The sequence below is a fragment of the Acipenser ruthenus genome, chromosome 1 (genome assembly GCF_902713425.1).
Source record: "Acipenser ruthenus chromosome 1, fAciRut3.2 maternal haplotype, whole genome shotgun sequence".
Lineage (NCBI taxonomy): Eukaryota > Metazoa > Chordata > Actinopteri > Acipenseriformes > Acipenseridae > Acipenser > Acipenser ruthenus.
Genome location: NC_081189.1, coordinates 31,905,327 through 31,931,976, shown reverse-complemented (window position 1 = coordinate 31,931,976; position 26,650 = coordinate 31,905,327). Strand labels below are relative to the sequence as shown.

At 37.7% G+C, this 26,650-nt stretch overlaps 1 protein-coding gene across 5 annotated transcripts in view; it reads right to left on the bottom strand.

The window, feature by feature from the left end:
- LOC117962753 (dymeclin-like) overlaps positions 1–26,650 on the bottom strand; it is a 164,799-nt gene that overhangs the window by 126,375 nt on the left and 11,774 nt on the right. For 3 of the 5 annotated variants that reach the window (XM_059023737.1, XM_059023739.1, XM_059023752.1), the window contains exons 3-7: positions 23,723–23,775; positions 22,243–22,336; positions 18,546–18,679; positions 10,708–10,780; positions 9,082–9,114 (exon numbers count right to left, since the gene is read on the bottom strand). In XM_059023737.1, the coding sequence (XP_058879720.1) occupies positions 9,082–9,114; positions 10,708–10,780; positions 18,546–18,679; positions 22,243–22,336; positions 23,723–23,775 (387 nt within the window). The remainder of the gene's footprint in view (positions 1–9,081; positions 9,115–10,707; positions 10,781–18,545; positions 18,680–22,242; positions 22,337–23,722; positions 23,776–26,650) is intronic. The other 2 variants (XM_059023756.1, XM_059023749.1) reach the window with 1 other exon arrangement.

Here is a 26,650-nt window from a genome sequence, read left to right as displayed (position 1 = left end):
TTTGGTCTTGAGTGGGTATATTTCACATCGTAGCACCCCCCACATGGTGCATCCATGTTTTATTTCTGCTTTTTGGAGGAAGGAATCTTTTGACAATTTGATGAAAACTACTTTTGGGCAAAGCTAAAAAACTGAACAGAAGAGAGACTGCAAAGAATTGTACGGTACTTTTTAAAATGAAACATATGTAACCCAATTATAGTAAAGCTGACAAATGCACTTAAATTGAACTTTAAATCAAAAAGCATCAGCATCAAACAAGACAAAAGAATAGAACAGTTTCCTTAGTTAAATGATGATTATTAAAAACCATGTATTGCTATCAAAGGTCTGAAACGGTGCCCAATGCCAGGCCCAGTGCTTTCCATGCAGACTCGTCTCAGAGACACAGCAAATTGCCATTGATATTCTCTGGTTAGGAACCGCAAGCAAATTAGTGGGAACATATCCCGTGTTTGACAATTTAGAACCCTGAATGGAAAAAAACATGCTGCTTCAAGCCACTGAATTCTTCTTAAAGAACTTCAGTCCAGCAAACAGGAAGACAGTGCTGATGAATGTGTAATCAATACCTTGAATATCGAAGGGCTGAGAGCTTTCATTGGGACTGAGGAGTGTAATTCATTACACTTTACTCAACTCCTGACATAGGGCTGGCGTCAGCTCATGGCTCTGCATTGTTTCTGGGTTACAGGCATTCACCATGTTGCCAGATCGTTTTCTGCCCTCTGACCTGCTGTTCTATTATCAATATTTACATTGGCTGGTATGCCTCCAGTACTAACAGTGAGCCAGACAACACACAGTAACCTCCACAAATACAAGGAAAGAGAGCTGGAGGAAGCTGATGCACTGTCTGCCATTTGCTTACACCCCAAAACACTGGGCAGTTGGTATGGTACTTTAATGGTAATAACATTTTTAGATAGCAAGTTCTTTTCCAGTGCAGGCTAAATAAGGAAAGAACAGTTTAGAGGTTCTTGTGTTCATTTCTTTATTTAAACTCCTCTCACAAAATACTATTGCTAACCTCCAATTCTTGTGGTTTCTTTTGATGCATAACCACAGTTATTTAAATTCACAGGTCCAAGGTACTGTAATTGTTCAAGTGGGACAGTCGTCCCAAAATGATTTTACTGACCACTCACAGTAGAAGTTCTCTGTACTGGAAGCTGTTGCTTTCTGTATATGATGTTTCTGTAAGTGGTGAGGCAACATTCAAATTATGAATTAAATTAAGACAGATCAAGCAAAAAGAAGGTCCTAGCTTTCAACTGGAATTATACTACTGTATACACCTTTAAATAGACCCAGAAATAAACATGTTTAGCACTGTTGCGCATTTATATTAAACACAAAACAAAACTGCAGTTTTGACAATCGCTTTCCAAAGAGGACTATTCTAAAATTACTCCAATGGAGGAAGTGACCCAATGAACATGCACTGCTGTGAACGCATTGCTGTAGTAGTAACATTTATTTATTCTATACAGTCTATCTACTGTATGATTCTCATTAATTAGAGAAATGTTGAATGCTTAATTATTTTACCATAGTCCATTGTTACTGTGCCTTACTCACAATCTTTTTTGAAGATTGTTGAATATTCAGAAAACTGTTCTACACTGTTGACAATTATGCAAACACCACAACAGTTTAAAAAACAAATATTTTGATTCATCAAAAAAGACTTTGAAAAAAGAAAAAAAAAAATCCTGAAATAATTCCCTAGTTAATTGGGCCTGATACTCCATTGTCGAACTTCTGAGCCACCAGCACATCTATTTATTCCATCCAAAAGACAGTTTTTTCAGGATAACACAGCAAGTGGAATGGTCACCTTCCTTGGGAGTAGATGCCAAAATAAATAAAGGACAAAAAGTGACTTGCGGTGCCAGATCATAATCTCAGCAATGCAATTCCAGACTGTAAAGTAGGATATCCAGTCTGGAAACATTTTCTCTCCACAATTACATTGTTCACAGTATCAAGAGGTTAATCTGGACTAATACTTAGGTAATGTCGAGCTCTGCCAAAAAGGAGGGATTAATAGCAACTACAGTTGAAATCACACAGGAACCAGGTTTAAATATTGTCCTTCCTGTGGCCCGATCAAAAGGGTTAAATAAAAGCCTAAAGGAAGGGGGGGGTCGGTTATATGGGGATCGGCAGTGATCAGTGCTTTGTTTTGATCAGGACAAAGATAAGCCAGTTCCAAACAGGATATACCCTTCTTTTCTTTGATTCCATTCCAATCTCGCACCCAGTCCTCCACAATGTGATGCATAACTACAATCAAAACATGAGATATATACTATTTGGAAAAGGATATTGATCAAAGGTGCAGTTTTGTATGGTTTGTTGGTAGAAGTGGAATGGAAAGTTATTCCTTAATTTTCAGGTCCTAACAAAATACGGTCAAACCTGTTTTAAGAGACCACACAAGGGACAGTCTAATAGCGGTCTCTTAACACAGGTGGTCTCTTAAAAGAGGGCCCATAACATATGAACTTTCTATTTGTCTCTGACATGCTTTCCTGTAATTATGGGTGTCTTACATACACTGTAAAAGCCAGAAGATGTAATATGAACAAAATGAAGTATGTAATTCAATAACATTCATTTAGATAATGCATTTACAAAACAAATTATTTTGTGAAAGTAATGAATGCTTGCCTGTCTCAGGTCACACAAAATGTTTTAAATCCTTTGCAAATTTCAATGCCTGCATCTGCCTTTCAAGTACGTATTAATTCATTGCATCCTGATACCAACGTCAGCATAAGCATAAGATCTTTTTCGATTACCGCACACATTGTTTTCATACTCCTATGAGTATGGCTTGAAGTTTTTGGTGTTTATTTTCCTTTTAAAAGGTTTGCCTTTAAGTCCTAAGCCACTGCATCCTAATTATGAGAACATTCTGTTAAATGAACAGGTTTGACTGTATGTACATTATATAATTTATGCTTTGTATACAAGATGTTGATGAAATATTCCTCAGAATTATTGAGATCGCAGTTAAAAAAAATTCACAGACATCATCATTGTTAATTGGCTTTAATATGATTTTTGACAGTGGGGGCATCCACTGGGGGGAGAAATCAACAAAAAAACATAAGGGAGGCTACATCAAAACAAGGGCAACAACTCAGGTAAGACAGCCACTTGAAGCTACTGCACTAACAAGTAACTACAATGTGTAAGGTGTTACAGAAACTTTCCTATCCAAGAGTGATGGAGACAAATATATTATTAGTGGGTATACACTGTATAGGAAAGACAGGCAGGACAGAAAAGGTGGAGGGGTAGCGCTATACATCAGAAATAGTCTTGAAGCCAAGGTGTTAAATCTAGAAGAAAAAAACAACGCAGAATCAATACGGGTCAGAATAATGTACACAAATTCAAAGACCGCCAAATTCAGACACCGAGCAAAATAATCTGCAATACAAGGACATTAGAAATGCGTGCAGCAAAGGAGAAGCCATATTAATGGGGGATTTCAACTTCCCCCGTACAAAATGGGAAAACCCGGTAGCGAGCACGACAGACAAAATTGAAATGGTAGAAATAACAAATGACTGCTTCCTAAAGCAATTTGTCAAGGCACCGACTAGAGGGGAGGCATGCCTTGATTTAGTCTTTTCAAATAACTGAGACAGAACAACTACAACAGAGGTCAGAGAACCACTGGCAAACTCAGATCACAACATGGTATCATTTGAAGTGGTTTTTAAAACCCCAAAAGTAACGACTAAATCTAAGGTTTATAATTTTAAAAAGGCAAACAATGAAAGAATGAAACAGAGACTAACAGAAGTAGATTGGAGTAAAAAGAGAAAACATCCACAGAAAAAGATGGCTGTTTTTCAAAAATGTAGTACTGGAGGCGCAAAACAATTACATCCCAAAAGTGGACAAATCAAAATCTAAAACAAAATGGCCAAAATGGTTTAATAGATCAATTAAATAAAAATATTCAGAGTAAAAAGGCACTTTACAGAGCGTTCAAAAGGGACCAAAAAAACAAAGTACACAGAAAGAGTACTTGGAACTGCAAACTCAAATCAAAAAGTAAGTTAAAAAGGTCAAGGGGCTAAAACCAATTCCAAAAAGTTTTTCCAATATTATAACACCAAGAGAACATACAAAGAGGAGGTAAAATGTCTAAGAGATACAAATGGCAAAATCATAGATGGAGGAAAAAAAAAAAACAGCAAAAGTTTTTACAAAGGAGTATACGGACAACATGCCCCACATGTTGACCTGTTCCTATCCAGTTTTAAATAACTTTAGCATAACGAGGCAGAAGTGTTAAACGGACTAGGAGCTCTTAAAGAAATCCCCTGGGTTGGATGAGATCCTCCCATTAGTACTCAAAGAAATGAACAAAGTTATTTACAAGCCGCTAACCAAGATCATATAACAGTCTCTTGACAAAGGGGTTGTACCGACAGACTGGAGAATTGCAAACGTAATACCGATCCACAAAAAGGGAGACAAAACCAAACCAGGTAACTACAGACCAATAAGTCTGACTTCTATTATATGTAAACTTATGGAAACTATAATAAGATCCAAAATGGAAAATTACCTATATGGTAACAGTATCCTGGGAGACAGTCAGCATGGTTTTAGGAAAGGCAGATCATGTCTAACTAATCTGCTTGATTCTTTTGAGGATGCAACATCGACAATAGATAATCGCAAAGCATATGACATTGTTTATTTAGATTTCCAGAAAGCTTTTGACAAAGTCCAGCATAAAAGATTAATTCTGAAACTGAATGCAGTAGGGATTCAAGGAAATCCATGCACATGGATTAAGGAGTGGTTAACATGTAGAAAGCAGAAAGTACTGATTAGAGGAGAAACCTCAAAATGGAGCGAGGTAACCAGTGGAGTACCACAGGGATCAGAATTAAATCCTCTGCTATTCTTAATCTACATTAATGACTGATTCTGGTACAGTAAGCAAACTTGTTAAATTTGCAGACGACACAAAAATGGGAGGAGTGGCAAACACTGTTGCAGCAGCAAAGGTCACTCAAAATGATCTAGACAGCATTCAGAACTGGGCAGACATATCTAGACAATGTGGGGAAGCTATAAACCAAAAGGCCATCAAAATGCTCAGATATATAGTGAAAAGTGTTGAATTTAAAATCAAGGTTAGTAATGTTAAAACTTTACAATGCATTAGTAAGACCTCACCTAGAATATTGTGTTTCAGTTCTGGTCACCTCGCTACAAAAAGAATATTGCTGCTCTAGAAAGAGTACAAAGAAGAGCGACCAGAATTATTCTGGGTTTAAAAGGCATGTCATATGTAGACAGGCTGAAAGAATTTAATCTGTTCAGCCTTGAACAAAGAAGACTACGCGGCGATCTGATTCAAGCATTCAAAATTCTAAAAGGTATTGACAATCTTGACCCATGGGACTTTTTCGACATGAAAAAAGAAACAAGGTCCAGGGGTCACAAATGGAGATTAGATAAAGGGGCATTCAGAACAGAAAATAGGAGGCACTTTTTTTTTTTTTACACAGAGAATTTTGGGAGTCTGGAACCAACTCCCCAGTAATGCTGCTGAAGCTGACACCCTAGGATCCTTCAAGAAGCTGCTTGATGAGATTCTGTGATCAGTAATCTACTAACAACCAAACAAGCAAGATGGGCTGAATGGCCTCCTCTCATTTGTAAATTTTCTGTTCTTATGTAACAGTCTTGCATGGTAGAGTAAAGCAAGTAAAGAGGTTCAAATCTGGAACACAGACTCCATCTCCGTTGCTCTGATGGAGAAAGTGACACTGTAATAAGCGTTCATGTGCAAAGGCTGCACGTGACACAGGGCAAGATTATTAGGGTTATTTTTAACCTAAACAGAATTTTGTTTGTTATTTTGTCTTTATTTGACATCATAATTGTGTAATATGACCTTGCTGTAAACTTTCGTGAGCAGATTGAATTAGTCCCTGATGATAGGAAATGTGGCTGGAGACTATGGCCACAGGTTGGGTTGCAATCCCAGTGGCAGATGGAAAAATACATTGGACTTGTGATTATAATCCAATTGCAAGGCACTGGAGTAAAAGTTGGAAAGTAATTTTCTAGTTTAGTTATCTATGATGTGTGAATAAAAAAAATATCAAAGCTATCAGGAATACGCTGCAAAAAAAATTGTTACGATATGGACAACAAGGGACAGGGGTTTGTGTAATCCTTCACGCCCCAAGCCCTTCTGTACTTAATAATGTTCTCAAAATAATCTCCACCATCAGAGTGAATTACAGGAGGGTGACATGCAAGCCTGTAAGAGTATTGCCAATAGACTTTTCTCTCTTTTGAGTTAGTTTTCAGTAATTTGGCTCTGGGACAAAAATCACAAGCAGCCTGACATCTCTCCCCCAGTACTTGTGGTTTCTATGATACTCACAACAAACAAATACCTCACCCTACTGGGAACCTCTACCTTCAAAAAGGGGCCTGCGCTGTTATCGCATCCCAAAATATCAGCCTTATCATTATGCCTGGTCACTGTCATTACTCCCAAGTTGTTACAGTTATGTGTCACTACAGAGTTACTGTTAACAACTGCTGGTGACGCACAGAGGCTCTGTAAGATAACCATTTTAACATGTCAATGAGATGGCAAAAGAATTCCCATTTGTTGGGCTTCTCCTCCACCCACCACCAGCCTCCACATTACCTGCTCCTGAATACCGTACTCCACTTAAATGTGTTATTGGTTACCTTTTGATACAAATGGTATTTTTAAATAACTTGCAAGCTATACTTATGTAATCCTCACAGAAAATAAATACAATTTCAATAAAAATCCACCGAACATTTAGTTTTGTAGATTCTATCTGACTCATTGGAAATGTGAAAAAATGCAAGTTATCAAAAGTGCCCAGCCATTTAAAGTGGGAGATATCAAAAACACAAGCCAGGTTTCAAGAAACCATTGTGGCAACCTTGCCCAGCAAAAAGCAAATAGGCACAACTGTAAAACCGATGGGGGACAAGGTTGCCCCAACTTTCTTCTAACTTGTATCAAAAACACAAGCTAAGTTAGAAGAAACAATTGGGAAGACCTTGTCCCAGACAATGTGGGGAAACTACAACTGACAGAAATACTTTTTGTCTGCACTGCCTTTCTAGCTTGTTTTCTGAAAGCTGTTTATTTTACGTTCTGTTCAGCAGCCTCTGTAGCCTTTCGTTTAATGTGTGATTCTGAAGCTAAATAGCAATCAATCGTATTTTCTCCAGACACATTACAAGATGTGCAAAACAATTACCTCCATCTGCATGTACAGTTTCTTTGGGAAATATCTTGACAAGATCATCAGCCGAAATATATTTAGCTTTTTTTGCTTTGTCGTCCATTTCTGGCATTTTACCTCCAATGCTGAAAACTATATTGAATCAAAACAATGCAACCTAAATCAAAACACAGGACAGGGAAGGAATAATAAAAAATAATAAAAAGATACGTACTTTGCATCACTTGCGTTGTGCACTAGTTCATTTAAAGGTTTCTTTTTTTTCTCTCCATACTTGTTCGCTATGCATTGGCCCCTAAAAGAGGTGAATTTCACGGTGACCCCTCAATTTCCCGATTTCCGCGAAATCGCGATTCAAGTAAACCCGTAATTATGTATTATCTCGATTGTATTGAAAGCTTTCATCTGATTTAGCAAATTATCATAATAAGCTTGATCCATTCATTTAGTATATTGTAACATTTTCATGTTTAGGAAGTAGTAGGGAGACTATGTTGAATTCTCAAAATGTTTGTTTTTTATTTGAAACTACAGAGAATTCCTGTCAGGGGCCGGAATTCACGTCACCAAAATAATAAGCCTACGTTTTAGTCTTGGCACTTTCACTGCATTTTCTCTCCGGTCACAGCTCACACGCTCGCTCAGTCGCACCCAAAGTTTCTCATTCAAGTTCAGCGCTGGACTGACTCCAGTCCCCAGGTTCATGCACCCCCTTATATAACCTCCCGTCGTTTCCCGCTGCTGTCTGGCTCATCAACCAGTCACATCCATGTTCTGCAACCCCGGAAAACAGCAACACAGATTCTCCCCACTCATTCACTCACTCCCTCTTCCCATGCTAAGTAACAGTGACCCGTTCCCCTTACAATACATGTAACATAAAACACAGACGAGACAAACTGAACATACAAGTCCTGCAACGAAGCAATTGTCCGGGTCGTTACAATATATTTTTTTAATTTGAAAGTAGAAATATATGAAAGCATGATGACCTTTATGTACAAAAATATTCACGAATATAAAACTGAACAAGAACTGTTGAGTATTTATTTTAGTTTCATACATTATTAAATGGCAGTGTTTAAATCTGATTGTGAAAAATAAATAAATAAATAAATGTCAAGATAGATAAAGAAATAAATAAATGTCTATGTATTGATTTATGTATTCATTTATTTCAATATTTACTAATGTATGTATGTATTTATTTATTTATTTATGTTTTACTTTTACCAAATATTTAGGCTATCCTTCAGCATAGCTAATTCTCAGAAATTAAGGTTCCTTTTTGTCCAGTGGGGACCACAAATAGCATTACTCTCATAAACCAGAATCGAGTAAATATTAACAAAGTCCAGAGAATTCTCAGCTGGCTGACTTCATCTTTCAAAATACTGCTTGTTTTCGCAACTAATCGTGTTACACTATCAGTGCTACACAACACACTTGCAAACTGAAGGTTATAGTTTCATCAAATCCCAAGCATGCCAGACCTTTTTTTATTATATATATGATATAGACGTCACATTAGACGTTGCATTTAACCCTGTACTTTAGAGTATTGTAATCTGTCAAGTGTCATTTAATCTGTAGTATTTTGTATTTAATTATATCCTGATATAACTATCACCGACACTGTTATCTGCTCCGTTATTGAATCGTATTTTGTCATATACTTGTACTTGCTAGAACCGAAGTCATTGTATTTTATCTTGCTCTTAATTGTATTAATAGTCGCCCTGGATAAGGGTGTCTGCTAAGAAATAAATTATATAATTATATATATACATACGCGTGGATAGAACTCCCTGGGGTCAGCAAAAATCTGCAAAAAAGCAGGTGAAAAAGGAGAAGGACATTTTTATCTTACTTTGGCGACTTATTTCTCTAACTGTATGGCAGGTATTGACCTTGTTTTCCACATTCTGCCTAAGTGTTGGGAGCGACAAATTAAAATTGAAATGGTGCTTTTGGCTGATTTACTTTTGCTATACATAAACTATCCTTGCTGTAAAGAGCCTCTGGCAGTTTTCGCTGATAACTTGGCGCTAGGAACTACCGTTGCTCTCAGTTTATTAGATTTATTTATTTAGAAAGCAACAGCAATGTTCACGTTTCCTTAAGTTTTTATACCACTGTACTTTGAGCTCAAAAGTACAACATAGCTCACTGTAATTCACCAAGTGGTTCTTTAATTAAGAATAAGTGTTTTATAGTTGCTATGAATACATACTCTCCCTAACTCTTAAACTTTTTTTTTTTTAACCAAATACTTTGTGATTAAATGATCATTTGATGCATCATACAAGTAGCTCATCAGGACCAGGAATTGTGATACATATTGCATTATTTATTTCTTAGCAGACACCCTTATCCAGGGCGACTTACAATTGTTACAAGATATCACATTATTTTTACATACAATTACCCATTTATACAGTTGGGTTTTTACTGGAGCAATCTAGGTAAAGTACCTTGCTCAAGGGTACAGCAGCAGTGTCCCCCACCTGGGACTGAACCCACAACTCTCCGGTCAAGAGTCCAGAGCCCTAATCACTACTCCACACTGCTGCCCTACCTATCCTATCTACCTATCCTATCGTGACATCTTGTGATAAAGAGACAAAGAGTCAATGTTGTAAATCTCCCTCCCGATCGGAAAGGACGCTGTGTAAGGACGGTGGCATGCTGCCTCCTAGCTGGTCTGCTTTGACGGTAGGCAGAAACCGGAAGGTGACCATATTAGGGGCAGCGCGTAGTTGCATGTACCCGGAAAGACTCCATTGCAATCAGCTGCGGGACGGCCCTCGATTGGAGAAACCATGGCAACGGGTTGTTTGCAGGGAGGGCTTTGTGGGTACAAAGGGGAAGCAGCTACGTCAATATGCTGCCTTGCGCTGACGTGTACAGACAGCCGGAGTCTGTACTGTTTATCTTTTTGGTTTGTTGTGTGTTTCGTTGTAGAGGAGGAGTGAGCCGCGGACCGGCAGATAGGAGCGTGTTTCTGCACAGCACAGCACAGCACCGCATCACACTCACCGGCAATACGTTTCCCAGGACTCGAGCACGCACACTGTCGAGTCCTGTTTTGTTTGGTTTTTTGTTTTGGATTGAAAGCCTGCTGTGTACTCCCCAATTCCATCGTTGGTAAAGGGGTGGACTACTTTTGTTGTTATTATTTGTTATTATTAAATACACTGACTGTTTTGGGGAGAAAACGCTGTTTGGACATTATTTTTCATTCACTGTACTGCACCTGACGACACATCAGTACATCATTGTATCTACTCTGCACCATCTCATGGGCTATTGTAAAATTTCTGTAGTATAATGAGCACAGTAAGGAATAACATGCATGCCCCGCAACCTTCAAGGAAAGAATACAAGAACTTGTTTTGAAAAAATAAAAAATACTTACAGTAAGGGTACTTCAATAATGAGATGGACCAGGTTACACATCACCTCCTCAAAGAGATCTTCTTCGCCAGCAGCTAAAAAAAATTATGAAGAGTTCAAACATGATCAGTCTACCCGATATCTGCTTTTTTTTTCCTATGATGACTGTGTATTTGTTTGTATAAATTATATATCAGCATTTTATTGCAGCCAAGGTTGAGTAGCATTCACCTTCTATACCAAATTTTATCATCACTTATGTAGGCACTGCAATACAAAAAAGCAAGGGGGTATTTTAAATTGGATTTCCTTTTTTGATGATAGACCGGGCTATGCAAAACTTACTGTATGTTCCATTACCTCACTTACTCAATATTAAATGCAAAATACTGCATACAATATTGCAGATCAGGCCCAAAAAACATAAGAAATGTTTGGTTTAAGTTTTTGTTGTTGTTTCGGGAGTTTATAAGCATTCTCTTAGATAAAAAAACAAACTTCTAACTTTATCTTGAACAGTTTCATGGACCGCAAATGTTAATTAATAAAAATGTGCATATGGTCATAATTATATATTGTGTATTCTGCGCCTGCCAGTTCAGCATTATGGATCAGTGCCCTAGTAACCTATTAAAACATGTCAACAACCAAACACACAAGCATGTTTATCCAGAACACTAGCTCACGGATAAGAGCAGTTCAAAAACAAGAATAATAAAGATATTTTAACCAGTTTTGACTAAAGTACTTCCCAAATGCTATAAGCCGGTTGTGTAACTGTGACTTGCCAAATAGAGAGTCATTTCAAGGCATAATGCACTGTGCAACATAATGCCATCACATCTGAAGAGAATACGGCTTATGGAAATCTGTAAAGCGAGTACCCACACCTAAAAAACTAAATTTCGGTCTCTTTCAATTTAAAAACAAAAAAACTTTAAACATTGCTTTGGTGGAGATGGTTTATATCAGAATGTTTGACTTGCCGCCAATACAGAACATGAAAAAACAAAAACACAATAGACATATTTACACATGCCAAATGTTGAGTCACTTGTCAAGCTTGAATCCAACCACTGAAACCACACTTGCTTGGGGTATAGGTCTAATTATTTGCGGTTGATTCATTTTTACATTTTAAATCCCAAGTGAAATGTTTTTGTACTGGACATTTTACACTACTTCAGAATACCAAATACTTCAGTACCACTCAATCTCTCCCAAAATAAGCACATTAATTTGTAACTTTTAAATGTCTCAAAGTGTTCCCATAAACAGTGAGATTTGAAAAAGAAAAAAAATGCCAGCCAACAAAAGGACAAACCTTTGCTCTTAAACCCAGTAAATTAGACTATAATGGCCAACACACGGAACAGGGAACCACTGGGATCAAAAGTATATATTTATTCAGTATTTTCAGATGAGGAAATATTTATTACGAATCTGAAAGCCATTACTGTTCAGTGCTTTATATAAACATAAAATAATCCTTGACAGTCCCAAAGCACCAAACATACTCATTATATATATATATATATATATATATATATATATATATATATACATACAGTGCCTTGTGAAAGTATTCGGCCCCCTTGAACTTTGCGACCTTTTGCCACATTTCAGGCTTCAAACATAAAGATATGAAACTGTAATTTTTTGTGAAGAATCAACAACAAGTGGGACACAATCATGAAGTGGAACGAAATTTATTGGATATTTCAAACTTTTTTAACAAATAAAAAACTGAAAAATTGGGCGTGCAAAATTATTCAGCCCCCTTAAGTTAATACTTTGTAGCGCCACCTTTTGCTGCGATTACAGCTGTAAGTCGCTTGGGGTATGTCTCTATCAGTTTTGCACATCGAGAGACTGAAATTTTTGCCCATTCCTCCTTGCAAAACAGCTCGAGCTCAGTGAGGTTGGATGGAGAGCATTTGTGAACAGCAGTTTTCAGTTCTTTCCACAGATTCTCGATTGGATTCAGGTCTGGACTTTGACTTGGCCATTCTAACACCTGGATATGTTTATTTGTGAACCATTCCATTGTAGATTTTGCTTTATGTTTTGGATCATTGTCTTGTTGGAAGACAAATCTCCGTCCCAGTCTCAGGTCTTTTGCAGACTCCATCAGGTCTTCTTCCAGAATGGTCCTGTATTTGGCTCCATCCATCTTTCCATCAATTTTAACCATCTTCCCTGTCCCTGCTGAAGAAAAGCAGGCCCAAACCATGATGCTGCCACCACCATGTTTGACAGTGGGGATGGTGTGTTCAGGGTGATGAGCTGTGTTGCTTTTATGCCAAACATAACGTTGTGCATTGTTGCCAAAAAGTTCGATTTTGGTTTCATCTGACCAGAGCACCTTCAACCACATGTTTGGTGTGTCTCCCTGGTGGCTTGCTGCAAACTGTAAATGACACTTTTTATGGATATCTTTAAGAAATGGCTTTCTTCTTGCCACTCTTCCATAAAGGCCAGATTTGTCCAGTATACGACTGATTGTTGTCCTATGGACAGAGTCTCCCACCTCAGCTGTAGATCTCTGCAGTTCATCCAGAGTGATCATGGGCCTCTTGACTGCATCTCTGATCAGTCTTCTCCTTGTATGAGCTGAAAGTTTAGAGGGACGGCCAGGTCTTGGTAGATTTGCAGTGGTCTGATACTCCTTCCATTTCAATATTATCGCTTGCACAGTGCTCCTTGGGATGTTTAAAGCTTGGGAAATCTTTTTGTATCCAAATCCAGCTTTAAACTTCTCCACAACAGTATCTCGGACCTGCCTGGTGTGTTCCTTGTTCTTCATGATGCTCTCTGCGCTTTAAACGGACCTCTGAGACTATCACAGTGCAGGTGCATTTATACGGAGACTTGATTACACACAGGTGGATTCTATTTATCATCATTAGTCATTTAGGTCAACACTGGATCATTCAGAGATCCTCACTGAACTTCTGGAGAGAGTTTGCTGCACTGAAAGTAAAGGGGCTGAATAATTTTGCACGCCCAATTTTTCAGTTTTTTATTTGTTAAAAAAGTTTGAAATATCCAATAAATTTCGTTCCACTTCATGATTGTGTCCCACTTGTTGTTGATTCTTCACAAAAAATTACAGTTTCATATCTTTATGTTTGAAGCCTGAAATGTGGCAAAAGGTCGCAAAGTTCAAGGGGGCCGAATACTTTCGCAAGGCACTGTATATATATATATATAGTACCAGTCAAAAGTACCAGTCAAAAGTTTTCATTTTTTTAAATGAAAATGTAAATCTTGTCAATTTCAAAGAAATGGTCACCCAAAGCAAGGGGATTCCAGTCTGAAGCCCAAGTCAGTTAAAAGCCTGAAATGTGTATAACACGGTGTTAGAACACTGGCCTAAGTATAAAAGTGTCTTTGTTAGATGTTCTCCGAGGTAACTAGCATGTTACCAAATTAACCTTTTGTCACCAATTATTGTTAACAGGTGGGGGTCCATGATTATTATAAATATAGGTCACATAGGCACAAGTTTGTCATTCCTGAATGTAAGGGAGCAGAAAATGGCAAAATACGCTCAGTTAAGCAAAGAAAAAAAGACTGTAATTACTTTAAGAAATGAAGGTCAATCTTTAAAGACAAATCGCAAGAACTTTGCAAGTGTCTGTAACTGCTGTGGCCAAGACCATCAAACGATTTGAAGAAACTGGCACTCATGAGGACCGAACAAGGTCAGGCAGGCCAAGGGTGACCTCAGAATCAGAGAACAAGTTCATTCGAGTCACAAGTCTGCGAAACCGGCGATTAACTGCCCCTGAAATACAAGCTTAGCTAAATGCTACTAGAAGTACAGATGTTTCAACATCAACTGTTCAGAGGAGATTGCGTGAAGCTGGCCTAACTGGAAGAATTACTGCAAAGAAACCATTGTTAAGAGTGCAGAATAAGAGGAAGAGACTTGCCTGGGCCAAAAAACACAGAAACAGGACATTTGAGAAGTGGAAGAGTCAAAATTTGAAATATCTGGGTCCAACCGCCGAGTATTTGTAAGACGCAGAGAGGGTGAGCGCATGAGTTCTGCATGTGTGGTTCCCACTGTCAAGCATGGAGGAGGCAGTGTCGTGGTCTGGGGTTGCTTTGCTGGTGACAGTGTTAGTGATCTTTACCAAGTCCATGGCAAGCTCAACCAGCATGGCTATCATAGCATACTTCAGAGGCATGCCATTCCATCAGGATTACGGCTAGTTGGGCAGTCCTTCATTCTTCAGCAAGATAATGACCTGAAACACTCCTCAAAGTTGTGCAAGAACTATCTGGCAAAGAAGGAAAGTGAAGGACAACTCAATCTAATGACCTGGTCTGCCCAGTCTCCAGACCTCAATCCTATAGAACTTGTATGGGACGAACTGGACAGAAGAGTCAAAGCAAAGCTACCCACAAGTGCCTTACATCTCTGGGAATATCTGCAGAAGAGCTGGGAAGACATGTCGGGTGATTTCCTGCTGAAACTTGTTAACCGAATGCCTCGTGTTGTGAGGCAAAGGGTGGCTATTTTGAGGAATCCAAGATTTAGAGACAATTTTCAATTTTTTTGAACATTGCTTTGATACGCCTTATGTTTTGTTTTGTATATTGTAACATGTGTTTTCATTATCAAGTATTTACAGAAACGTATACGACGTAAAACATTGTCAATTATGAAAAAAACCTAGTTTCCAGCAAGTGTACTCAAACTTTTGACTGGTACTATCTATATATATATATATATTATATATATATATATATATATTGTATTTGTCATTCCACCCCCCACCCTTCCTCAAGTATGACATACTTGACAGAAATCAAATTGTTGATAAACACTAATTACAGTAACGTAGTGTTCATTTTGCCATAATGAGTGGGAAATAAAATTACTGCTCTGACCAGATTGGTTAGACATGCTGGCTTGTACTGTCCTGACATTTCCCTTCACTATTAAACCTACTTTACTAAATGATTTACTTGCAGTACACAATCATTAAGCATGTTATGCTTAGTATCTTGGATTTCAGATTGTCAAATGTTTGTATTTTTACAGAACCTCAAATTAGATTTACATGTTACTAGCCTGAGGCATTCTTAATATTAAATGATGTCACTGTGACAACACAGTAGAAATAACAAATACTACTTGAACACAGCTGATCAAATTCCACAAAAAATTCTGATATACTTATAACATGTATATAGAAAACACTTTTATAATATGTGTTTAACAAAATTAAATCTATGGGAAAGAGAATTAATACTGCTTAGCAGAGTTGGGGTCAAAACCAAATTGAATTGGAATTCATGGGTCAATTCCAATTCTGGAATTGGAATTGAAAAAATATCAGTTACAGAATTGGAATTGGAATTGAAAAAAATAAGTTACAGAATTGGAATTGACATGTTAAAATGAGTGGAATTCATCAATTCCATTCAGTTCCACCCAGGTTTGTTGTATTGAATAAAAAAAAAAAAAACGTTAATGCATTTCACCCATTTTCATATCAATACTAATTGTGATGAATTGGCTAAAGGTATAATTTATAGTCTATATTCATCATAAAGAACTAAATCATTTAGATGAGAAGTTAATGTCATTGTACTGCTGGTGAAGCCTGGCTTAACAGTTTCAAGAGAACACATCTGTGTGTAATTAACATAAGTGAAGCTTACCGACAACATTGTTAGCTTCTTAGATAATGACGCTTACTACTGAATTGAAACAGAGCAGTTTTCAAAGGATAATTGTGTGGTAAAAGTGTCACTCAGATAAATCAACATTTATTCTGTCCCAGGTCTCCTGAGAATGAACACCACAGCAGGTATAACTGGTTATTGATTTAAGGTTAACAAGGACGGGGGGGCGTTGCTATATACCATGCCTCTCTCTTCTTCTGCAGATAAACTGCAGCAGGATGGGGGGGCCGCCGCCTGTTTTCTCACTCTCACATCTCCACTGCTGCTGTTCAGTTTCGAAAATAACAATTCCTTATTCTCAACTTCATCTAACTGCACTTGTAAGCTGGGCTGCTAAAATGCTTACTTTTTCGGCCATTTATTTCTGATTCCATCATCCCTCGTCTCCAAACACATATGACATCCCCTAGGAATTAATATCCTTTTATTTAAATGGTTTAATGTGTCACGTGTGTTCCGACAGGTGTAATCACTAATGGTGGATATTATCTTTTTATTACTTACTATTTTTATTTAGGTTTTTTATTATATTTTTATTGTTTGTCAACTTTTTTATGTCTTTCCATTGCATTGAATTGTTTTAATGTTAAGCGCTTTGTGAAGGTGGCTCACCTTGAAAGGCGGTATACAAAATAAAATTTGACTGATTGATGGTTATATATACCTATTTAACTAGAACGCTGTGTAATACAATCTGTGTGAATGGTGCACTTCCAAACAACTGCATTATATGTGTGTATATACAATTCCAGTGATAAAGGTTAGCTGAAAATGTGTTTTAGGACATTTAATACAGTAGTATGTCTCCTACAGAAATAGTTTTGCATGTGATAGGGATAGGGATTTTGAAATAATTGCTTTCCATAAATCATCTTCAAATATTTGAATAATAGCTTCTGCAATCTGAGTTTAAATATTTTCAAATAATTTATTTCTGCAAAAATGTACTCAATTATTTTCAAATAATACTTTCTACAATTTGTATTTAATTATTTTCCAAATAATAAATACATTTTATAGAAATTAACTCTTATTTGGAAAATTAAATACAAATTGTAGAAAGTATTATTTGAAAATAATTAAGTACATTTTGCAGAAATAAATTTTGAAAACAATTACTTTTCACAAAACATATTTACTCATTATCCCAGGTCTGATGGATATACACATGTACATTGACAGATGTATATCATAATACTACTGTAAATCATATTTATTTCTGTATTAAAACAATTGCAATAAGAGGAAAGATGTACATATCATATAAATGTGAGTTATTGTATGTATCTACACAATTTATTTCATGGATTGGAATTGGAATTGAAGGCAATAGAATTGGAATTGGAGTTGGAATTGAATGTTTATGGGTGGAATTGACCAGATTGAATTGAGGTGGAGGTGGAATTTAATTGAAAAAAAAGGACTTGACCCCAACTCTGCTGCTTAGTATGTATAAAAGAATCGCTAATAAAACAATAAAAAAATAATAATAATTATGTTTACCTGAACAAAATTCTATACAATTTTTTTTCAGGCTTGTTTTATTTACCAAGTTAAAAGCACAAGCGTTAAACATTTCTTTTAGGAAAAAGAAAAGCGATATGCTCCAACAATAATCATAATATCAACTTATCTTAGGATGTTCTCCAAGCAGTGACTCTCTTGAAATAACAATGATAATTGTACTTTATAGTGTGCATCTTGATTTTCTTAGGGTGCCCGGTAATAAACAGCTAGTCCACGTTTGTCATCGCTGGCAAGACTCAGCTTCCATACTTTGCACACGTTAGTCCCTGTGTTGAGCAGAGCTGAGAAACCTGCAGCTGCAAGGCTTGCACTGATTAGCCAGTCTAATTTTCTTTTGCCAGACTCAATAACCATTCCATCAGGACACCAAGTAGCCTGGATGACCCATAGCCTATTATGAGACGTATTATGTTAGTTTGGTGACATTTTACAAATTTACATTTACAGTAAGAGGACTTTTGTTTGGGAAAAAAATAAATATAGATCTGTGCAGATCGTACTGTCCGTTATCTGAAACTACTATTTTACCCCTAACAATATTTTATTTGTCACATTGTGTGTCCTGATCATTCTGTCTGAAGCAGAATGGCATGGTGCACAGGACAGTTATACAGTTCAGTCAAGACTTACCACATGTCCCTGGTGCCCTCTCCTGGTAACTGAACTGTAAGTGCAGCTCCTCTTCTGACATCTGACTGATGAACACTTTCAGCAGACAGCGGATCATGAACAAGGCATTGTGGGCCTGCCAGATAAACAACTGACTGGTGGGGTAAAAAAAAAAAAAAAAAAAGAGCTAAAGTTACAAACATGTACTGTAAAACCAAAATAGATATACATCTATTATGCATGTTTAAAATAAAAGCAGGTAGTGTTTAGAAGTGTTTAGAGTGATTGGAAATGATGGGTTCAAGCTCCAACTCTGTCACTTTACTCTTTGAGCCACAGACCCTTACTGGAAATCTCAGGTAATCCAGCATGGGAAACACTAAACTATACCTGATTTCCATTACAAATCATAGAACCCAGTTCAGTTAATCAGAGAGCTAAATTTGACTAGCCTCTGGCTCATGTTCCAAGGATATTACAACATGTACGTGGTAACAACAAAACACTGCTATAGAACTTACATCACCCTTCATTTTTAGTTTAGTACTGACACAGAACATGTAGATGCTACTTAAGTCAATATAAGATAAGATGTTTAAAATAACTTGTATCCTAGAGTAACAATTGTGATTTTTTTATTGTCATAGCTAGCTCAGACCATTACAAGGAGCTCCATTATGTTCTCTTTAGTTAAATGTTTTCAAATAATTTATGACTGACAATTTGAAGTACAATGATTTTTTGAGAGGTTTAATATGATCAGCTGAATATCTATTGTTATATAAAATATACAAGACTTCAAGACCAAAAAGATAGTCTTCAGGTGAGAAGTGGAAACTGAGGTAAAGAAAGTTCCTCTGACAGGTCAGTTTAGTCTCATAAAATAAAACAAAAAATGAAATATTATTTTCCAGTTCTCACATCTGTGGTCTTGACAGCTGCTGTGCTTTATATATATATATATATATTCATCTGATCCCTTGTAAAATGTATATGTTTTATATACTTCTACAGACAATTAGATAAAATGCAGTCAATATTCTGTGTGTGGATCCTAGCGCGGGCGACTCTTATTTAGCAATAGGGCTATAAATGTCAAATGTCAATTTTATTGTAAACAATATACATATTTGTCAGGTTTGTCGATCCTAGCTTAACTCGCAACAGACTCTCATTAGGAAAATAAATATATAAACTACACAGTTGTCTGTATTGAGCAGACCAGGCTATGCATGCTAATGTTGCTTTATTAAATTGCTTGTGGCCACACCTTCAATGACGTCATTTGCCCATTAAAATACCTCAGACAGAAATGCGGCTTTCTGATTCTTTTGTAATTGTTTTATTAACATTAAATTGATGCTACATCATTTTAAGTGTGTTTTTACAAATGAAGTAAAAAAAACAATGTGGTTAGTTCCTCTTCTCAGTACTGGATGTTGCAATGGGAAAATAAATAGGTAAGAAAAGTTATATTTGTTATGTCTAGAAATGCCAGCCTTATGACCAGAATTGTCCTATAGAAGTTACTGTAGCTCATGTGATACTGTTATATTTTAAATTAAACTAAGATGTTTAGTGGGGTGTGCCACATTTCTTACTAATTGCCTGGAAGTTATTGACTATATCCTATACAAACAAAAGTTTAAACTATTTCCACAGCTGTTAATTTTTCTTGTCCCACACTGTAGGGAACTACAGGTTATTTTCTGAAGAAAGATATAATGTTTTGATATTCTGCCAACACCAAACTCAAGGACATACTTTTTTTCTTCTACACATTTTTATGTACAGTATTTCACTCTGCTTTTCAACCCAATTTCAGGAGGACTGACGAACAACTAGGTGACCCCAAGCACCAAATGTTTCCAAGCTACTGAACCCTGGAGCCCACTGAAGTATCTGCCTGGACTCATCAGGTCACTTCAATATGATTAGGAGAACCTGCCCCAGCCAACATAACCTTCACAATTATGAGATCACCCATGAAAATGGATCTAAAGTGACCATAACATTTTTGGACCTTAGGGGGCACATTATTGAATGTACAAAAATAATACTGTACAACATGAGAGGACAGAGGAGTATGCAGAAGAAAGAAAAGATATAACAGTAAAATAAACAATTCACCCACATTTGTATGCTTGGTGCTAACTACCAGGCTTCGCACACATGGAAGGTACTATTAATCTACTATAAGGTAACCAATAACTAATCACTGTTGCTATACCAGTGTGCGCCAATTGCTTCAACTCATTCATCTTTAAAAAGGAGTGGATTTCACTATATTATTTAAGCTTTTTGTCACATGCCTGTTTCTGAATCTCACATGTGGTATAGATTGAACCTGCAGTTTAGGAGCCTAGGTGTCTAGTGCTGATGCACACTTGCATAAGCCACATAATTCCGTTCAATTACCTCCTTGGTTATGATGCATTCAGAGACGTATTGCTGTAAGAGGAGACAGAAGTCTCCTACCGGACTACCACAATTATACCACAACGTTCTGACTAACCAAGCAATGTAACCTTCTGCTTAACTGTTGCTCAACCAGAAGTAATGCAGAAGCGGATGTGTCTCTTCTTTTTTTGTGAAATATCAGGAAATTAGATGTATAAACTGACCCCTTCCCACCCCCATAGACCCTCCTCTTGCACCGATAAGGTCACTACAAATGAAGTTATTCATTCCAACAGGGTTCAAAATGCAGGTGAGCAGGGACATGGCCAATGTATAAGACCATTATAGAGCTGTAAGATGCCATCTTTTTCAACCCTGGTCTTCAAGTCAAGTCTAAAATGTTTTTTGTACTAGGAACTTAATACTTGTGTTGTTTTCCGCGAGGGACTCCGAGAACAGTTTGTACATACAGTGATTGCTCTAGAGAGAATTGTGCAACAATTTCCAGTACTTTACCTATTACAATAAATACTTTCTTTTTTTTCAGATGCGTTACATATATTTGTGTATTCTGGAATGAATTTCGAAGACTCGCATAGGGAGGATTCATGTAAATATTTATGTTGATGCAACTATTACTGTTTAATGTTTGAATGATCATGTAACAACTGTCTGCCTGTGTCAACCAGGTCTCCACAGAAAATGAGACAAGATGACTAAACTGGGACTTCCCAGTGAACACATTTTATAATAAAAATACAAAGAGGCATCCACCCTGTCTGGGAAAGGCACAGAGACACTACATGATCATTTGGTTAATTACCTGTAGGCTTTTACATGCTAAAAGTGACACATTCATCTCAAAATGTGTAAGTAAATTGTTGTGTTCCTTATAAGACTGGAGTGTACTGTGTAGCTATATTGTTATTTACTTACTGCAATAAGGTTTTTAACCCTTTTTCCCCCAATGGTTATAGTGGGTGATTCAGTACTGGTACTATTCATACAGGTAGTTCAGACTGCATGTTTTATTAAATTGGAACAACAGAAAAATGTAGAAGAATGAAAAAAGGGGTTGTAAGTTTAGGGCTCCTCAGTGGCATACGGATTGGATATTTCAAATGGGGTAGATTAATTTTTATTTTTTAATTTGATGGAAACTCATAACAGAAAGAGTTAGAGTAAAGGAACAAAACCAAATTAAATGTGTGCTTGTGCCTGCCACTCTGGGACATCTTTGTAAATGAGATTTTACATAAAGCTTTTTCTTTTTTTTTTTTTTTAAATAAAGTCAAGTAAAGGAACATGCTTTACTCACTCTTGGCATTCTGTTGAGATTTTCAGCTCTTTGGTTCTGCTAAGGAAAATTCTCACAAGGGCTCCGAAGTTTCCTGTCCTTGGATTGTTCTCAACTAATGAAAGAGAGCAGAGCAAAAAAAATAAATTCAAACAAATAAATCAAACAAACTTAAAATCAAAAACTGCAGGAAGGCGTCAGCTCTTAACACAGAAAATAATAGTACAATGCACAACTCAGAGGGCTTCTAACTAATGATAAAAATCTGCATATTCAGAATACTGTACTTGCAAGAATTTGATAACAAAAAACACACACACCACTCATGACAGACTGACAGCACCGGGGACTACATCTCTACAGAGCTGGCACCAGTGAATGAGCTGCTGAGCGAGTTTACCAAATAATACCGCTCCACTGTGCCACTACATGCCCTATAGGGAAATGTAACTCTGAGGGTGCAGGGATTTCCTTCTTTATGGGTAGGCATAAATATACTTCTCAGCAACCTAACTTGTTTGTTGAAAGAAAGTGAACACAGGCTGGCAGCAAATCTGTGGGAACCTACTTCAGTGTATTTGCCATTCGGGTAAAGGAATAAAATAATAATACAATAAATAAAATAAAGAAATCAGGAATTAAACAATGCAAGCACAAATGTAGATCTAAATCAGTGCTGGGACTGGGAAAGATTAATAGTAATGTGTAATTCCGTGCAGTAATAATTTCTCCCAAACAATCCTGATACCTCACAAAGCACTGATCCCAAAGCTGGGGATTCATTAATTTACATACATTTTAACACTGAATACCTTGACACTAAAACTGCAAGCCAGGAAAGTTTGGGGATCTCTGGTTTATGAATTTTACTCGAAGAAGTCGGGGTTCTGTCTAATCTGTTGCATACTTCAGCAAAGATTCTCAAAAGTATTGAGGGCTTGCAGTCACGTGACCCCAGCAGGCTACGGCGCCATACTGGCGGTCAAAACAACCATGACGGCTAATGCAAAAACTGTACCTTCCACAGCAAAATGTAATGTATTTGTAACCGCAGAGCACACTTCTCACCACCAGGCATAGGAACTAGAAAGATATAATGAAGTGCCAGATACTTGGAATTTGTGACCCCTACTGTGCACCCCGTGTGAGCGAGCACACTTTGACGTGATTTCTGTGTAAACACCATTCTAGTTTATTTTTTCCTTTTAAGAAAACATACATGTTACCAATTAAGCAAACATACATTTCAGTAATTTGTTTAAAAATATAGTATAATATGAATTATATACAGTACTTATATATTGTTTGTATTTAAACGTTTAACATCTTTCGTTAAATACACTCAATTACAACAATGTATATGACATATCTGGTATAGACTAGAGTATCATAACTTTTTATGGGGATAAAAAAAAACTGTTGTACAACATGTCAGTAACTGTGATGGAGATTAGCGTAAGCGAAAAAGTGAAGAATGAAATATAGAATAAAAAACACATACTTAGAGCCTTAGAAAGCGAGATAGTTGTTTCCTCCAGAAGCTTTGTGTCCGCACTGCAAAAGAAAGAAATCACGGTGAGCCTGAGTTTCATTTTATTCATCAACCTTCAATGAAGTCTCACCATTTTAGGGTGTTCACATAGTGGTCATACATGTATTTCCATGTTAATTCTAAACATTTTTGGAGAATTGTTTTTGCCTTCCATTTTACAAAAGGGGTAAATAAATAACAGCACATACCTCACTTGAGGGCAAGTTCTGTTCCCTTACTATTACATTATCAATAGTACTGGATTTAGAAATACTAAAATAAAGTAATAAATTAAAATGACAAACATTTAGACTAGAAGTCTTTACCAATGTCTTCAATAAGATTGTCATTGAATTTATTAAGTTTCGTTTCACCCTTCATACTTCAACAATTAGCTGCTGTAAACCAAGTTCCTGTTAGAGCTTTGGGTGGCTATTATACCTTGTCGCCCAATTTGCCATCAACACATAATTAAATACCAGTAAGGTCTATAAAAGGATTATGCTGCTGTATTAACCTCACAAATCTAGTCAACACTGCTGTACCTATTAGTCATTATATAACTAGCTTGTTTAAAACTACACATTTTCCCAGACCACCATGCTTTACAGTTTTATGTAATTGATATTTATTGTGTGTAAATGAATGTATGAATGAATGAGAAATACTGTTCTTTGTTGGTGAGACTGTTCATTTCAAATCGTGCTTCAGCGACCCCTACTGGCCAGGCACATAAGTTCAGACAGAGACTTCCCAGGGTTCAGCAGCTTGGTGACATCCGTTGGTTAGGAAAAGGAAACCTAATGGAACACACATACTGAAACATGCTATTGTACAAATGCACCATTAGTACATCCTTTTCACAGCAGTAGACAACAGAGGCACGTCTCTGCATGTCAAGTGCACTGATCAAATTATCAAGAAATTGTTATCTTCTGGCCTTCTCCAGGGCTGTCTGCACTGTTAATCAGAACAGTGTCTAGTTTAATGAGGTGTATCCTTTTCAGTGAATATTATACACTCTGCACAGCTGGAGGGGATCATAACTATAACGGCAGTTTAATAAAGCTGTGGTGGGGCTCCCGAGTGGTGCATCCGGTAAAGGCACAGAATGCGCCCTACAGCTTGGAGATCGCCAGTTCGAATCCAAGCTATGCCACTGCCGACCGTGGACGGAAGTTCCCAGGGGGCAGCGCACAATTGGCCATGCACTGCCCGGGCAGGGTAGGGGTTAGGTCAGCTGGGGAGTCCTTGGCTCAGCGCACGTCAGTAATCCGTGGCTGGTCGGGCGCCTGCAGGCCAGCCTGTATGCAATTCAGAACTGTGTGGTCCTTCGATGCTGTAAGTTCCGGATATGGCTGCACGGTGGGCTTGCAGAGCAAAAAATAAAGCCGACGGCTGATGGCACTCGTTTCGGAGGACGTGAGTGCTCGTCTTCGTCTCTCCCGAGTTAGTTCGGGGGTTGCAGCGGTGATCCAGGTTGAATAAAAATTGGACATTCCACAAATTGGCAGAAAAATTGGAAAATGAATAAAAATAATTGTTCAAAAAATAAGGCTGTTGTGAGAAATCAGACTAATCTATTGAGAACTCAACATTAAATCACATTAGTTTACCGGTCAAAGGGGCTCCTGAGTGGCGCATCCAGTAAAAGCAGTTGCGTAGAGTGCCGGATACGCCCTATAGTCTGGACGTCACGAGTTCGAGTCCAGGCTATTCCTTTGCCGACCGAGGACGGAAGCTCCCAGGGGGCGGCGCTCAATTGGCCGAGCGTCACCCGTGGGGAGGGAGGGTTAGGTCGGCCAGGGGGTCCTCGGCTCACTGCGCACCAGCGACCCCTGTAGTCTGGCCGGGCGCCTGCGGGCTTGCCTGTAAGCTGCCCGAGAGCTGCGTTGTCCTCAGACGCTGTAGCTCTTGGGTGTCTGCATGGTGAGTCCGCAGTGTGAAAAAAAAGCCGTCGGCTGACGGCACACGCTTCGGAGGACAGTGTGTGTTCGTCTTCGCCCTCCCGAGTCAGCGCAGGGGTGGTAGCGGTGAGCTGATCATAATAAAATAATTGGCCATTCCAAATTGGGAGAAAAAAAAAAAAAAAAAAAAAAAGTTTACCGGTCAAAGAAAAAGGAAAACTTGGCTCATCTTTAGTGGAGCTACTCTGCCCCTGTTGGACTAGCTGTGTCAGGTCTTTCTGCTTTAAATGAACACAGCAAGGCAGCGATTGCCAGATAATACTGTACGTACTACTGCCTCTAGGACACATATTCAAGGTTATTGTTGGTTTTAGAACAAGTTGTATTTGCTGTAGCTGGTTTGTGAGAAGAATATATTATACTAGAGATAGACAGCAAGTGTAAAGACATCTCTCAGGCATTTTAGTGACTGTATGTACATTGTTTTTATGTTGTGTTGTAACTTGTTTTAATATTACATAAAAACTTAAACTGATAAGTGATTTGATTTAATTATCCTGGTTTGTGGTAATGCCTTTCTTGGTTCCACCCCTCTATCAATAGGCTCCTCTGTAGCCGTTCACTTTGTCTAGACTATTTTTCGTTTCATTACATTTTGCCCTCAGACTCTTCCATTGTTTGTTCTTCCCCCTCCCCTTTCCCATTAGTTCCCGGGTTTCCAGGTGGTGGCAGCGGCACGTTACTGAAGTTAGTGGTACCCAGTGTGCTTCCCCTCCCCCAGTAGTCTGAAGGTAGGGTGCACCTGCTATCGTACATTTTACACTAGTCACGTTGGTAAAGTGGAGTGCTTTCACTTCAGTGAAAAATCACAGACACGTCAACAAAAATCACTTATATTGCAGCCATGGGCATTAAAAAACACACCCATGACAAAATCCCAGCCTTAATAATAATAATAATAATAATAATAATAATAATAATAAATCTGCTT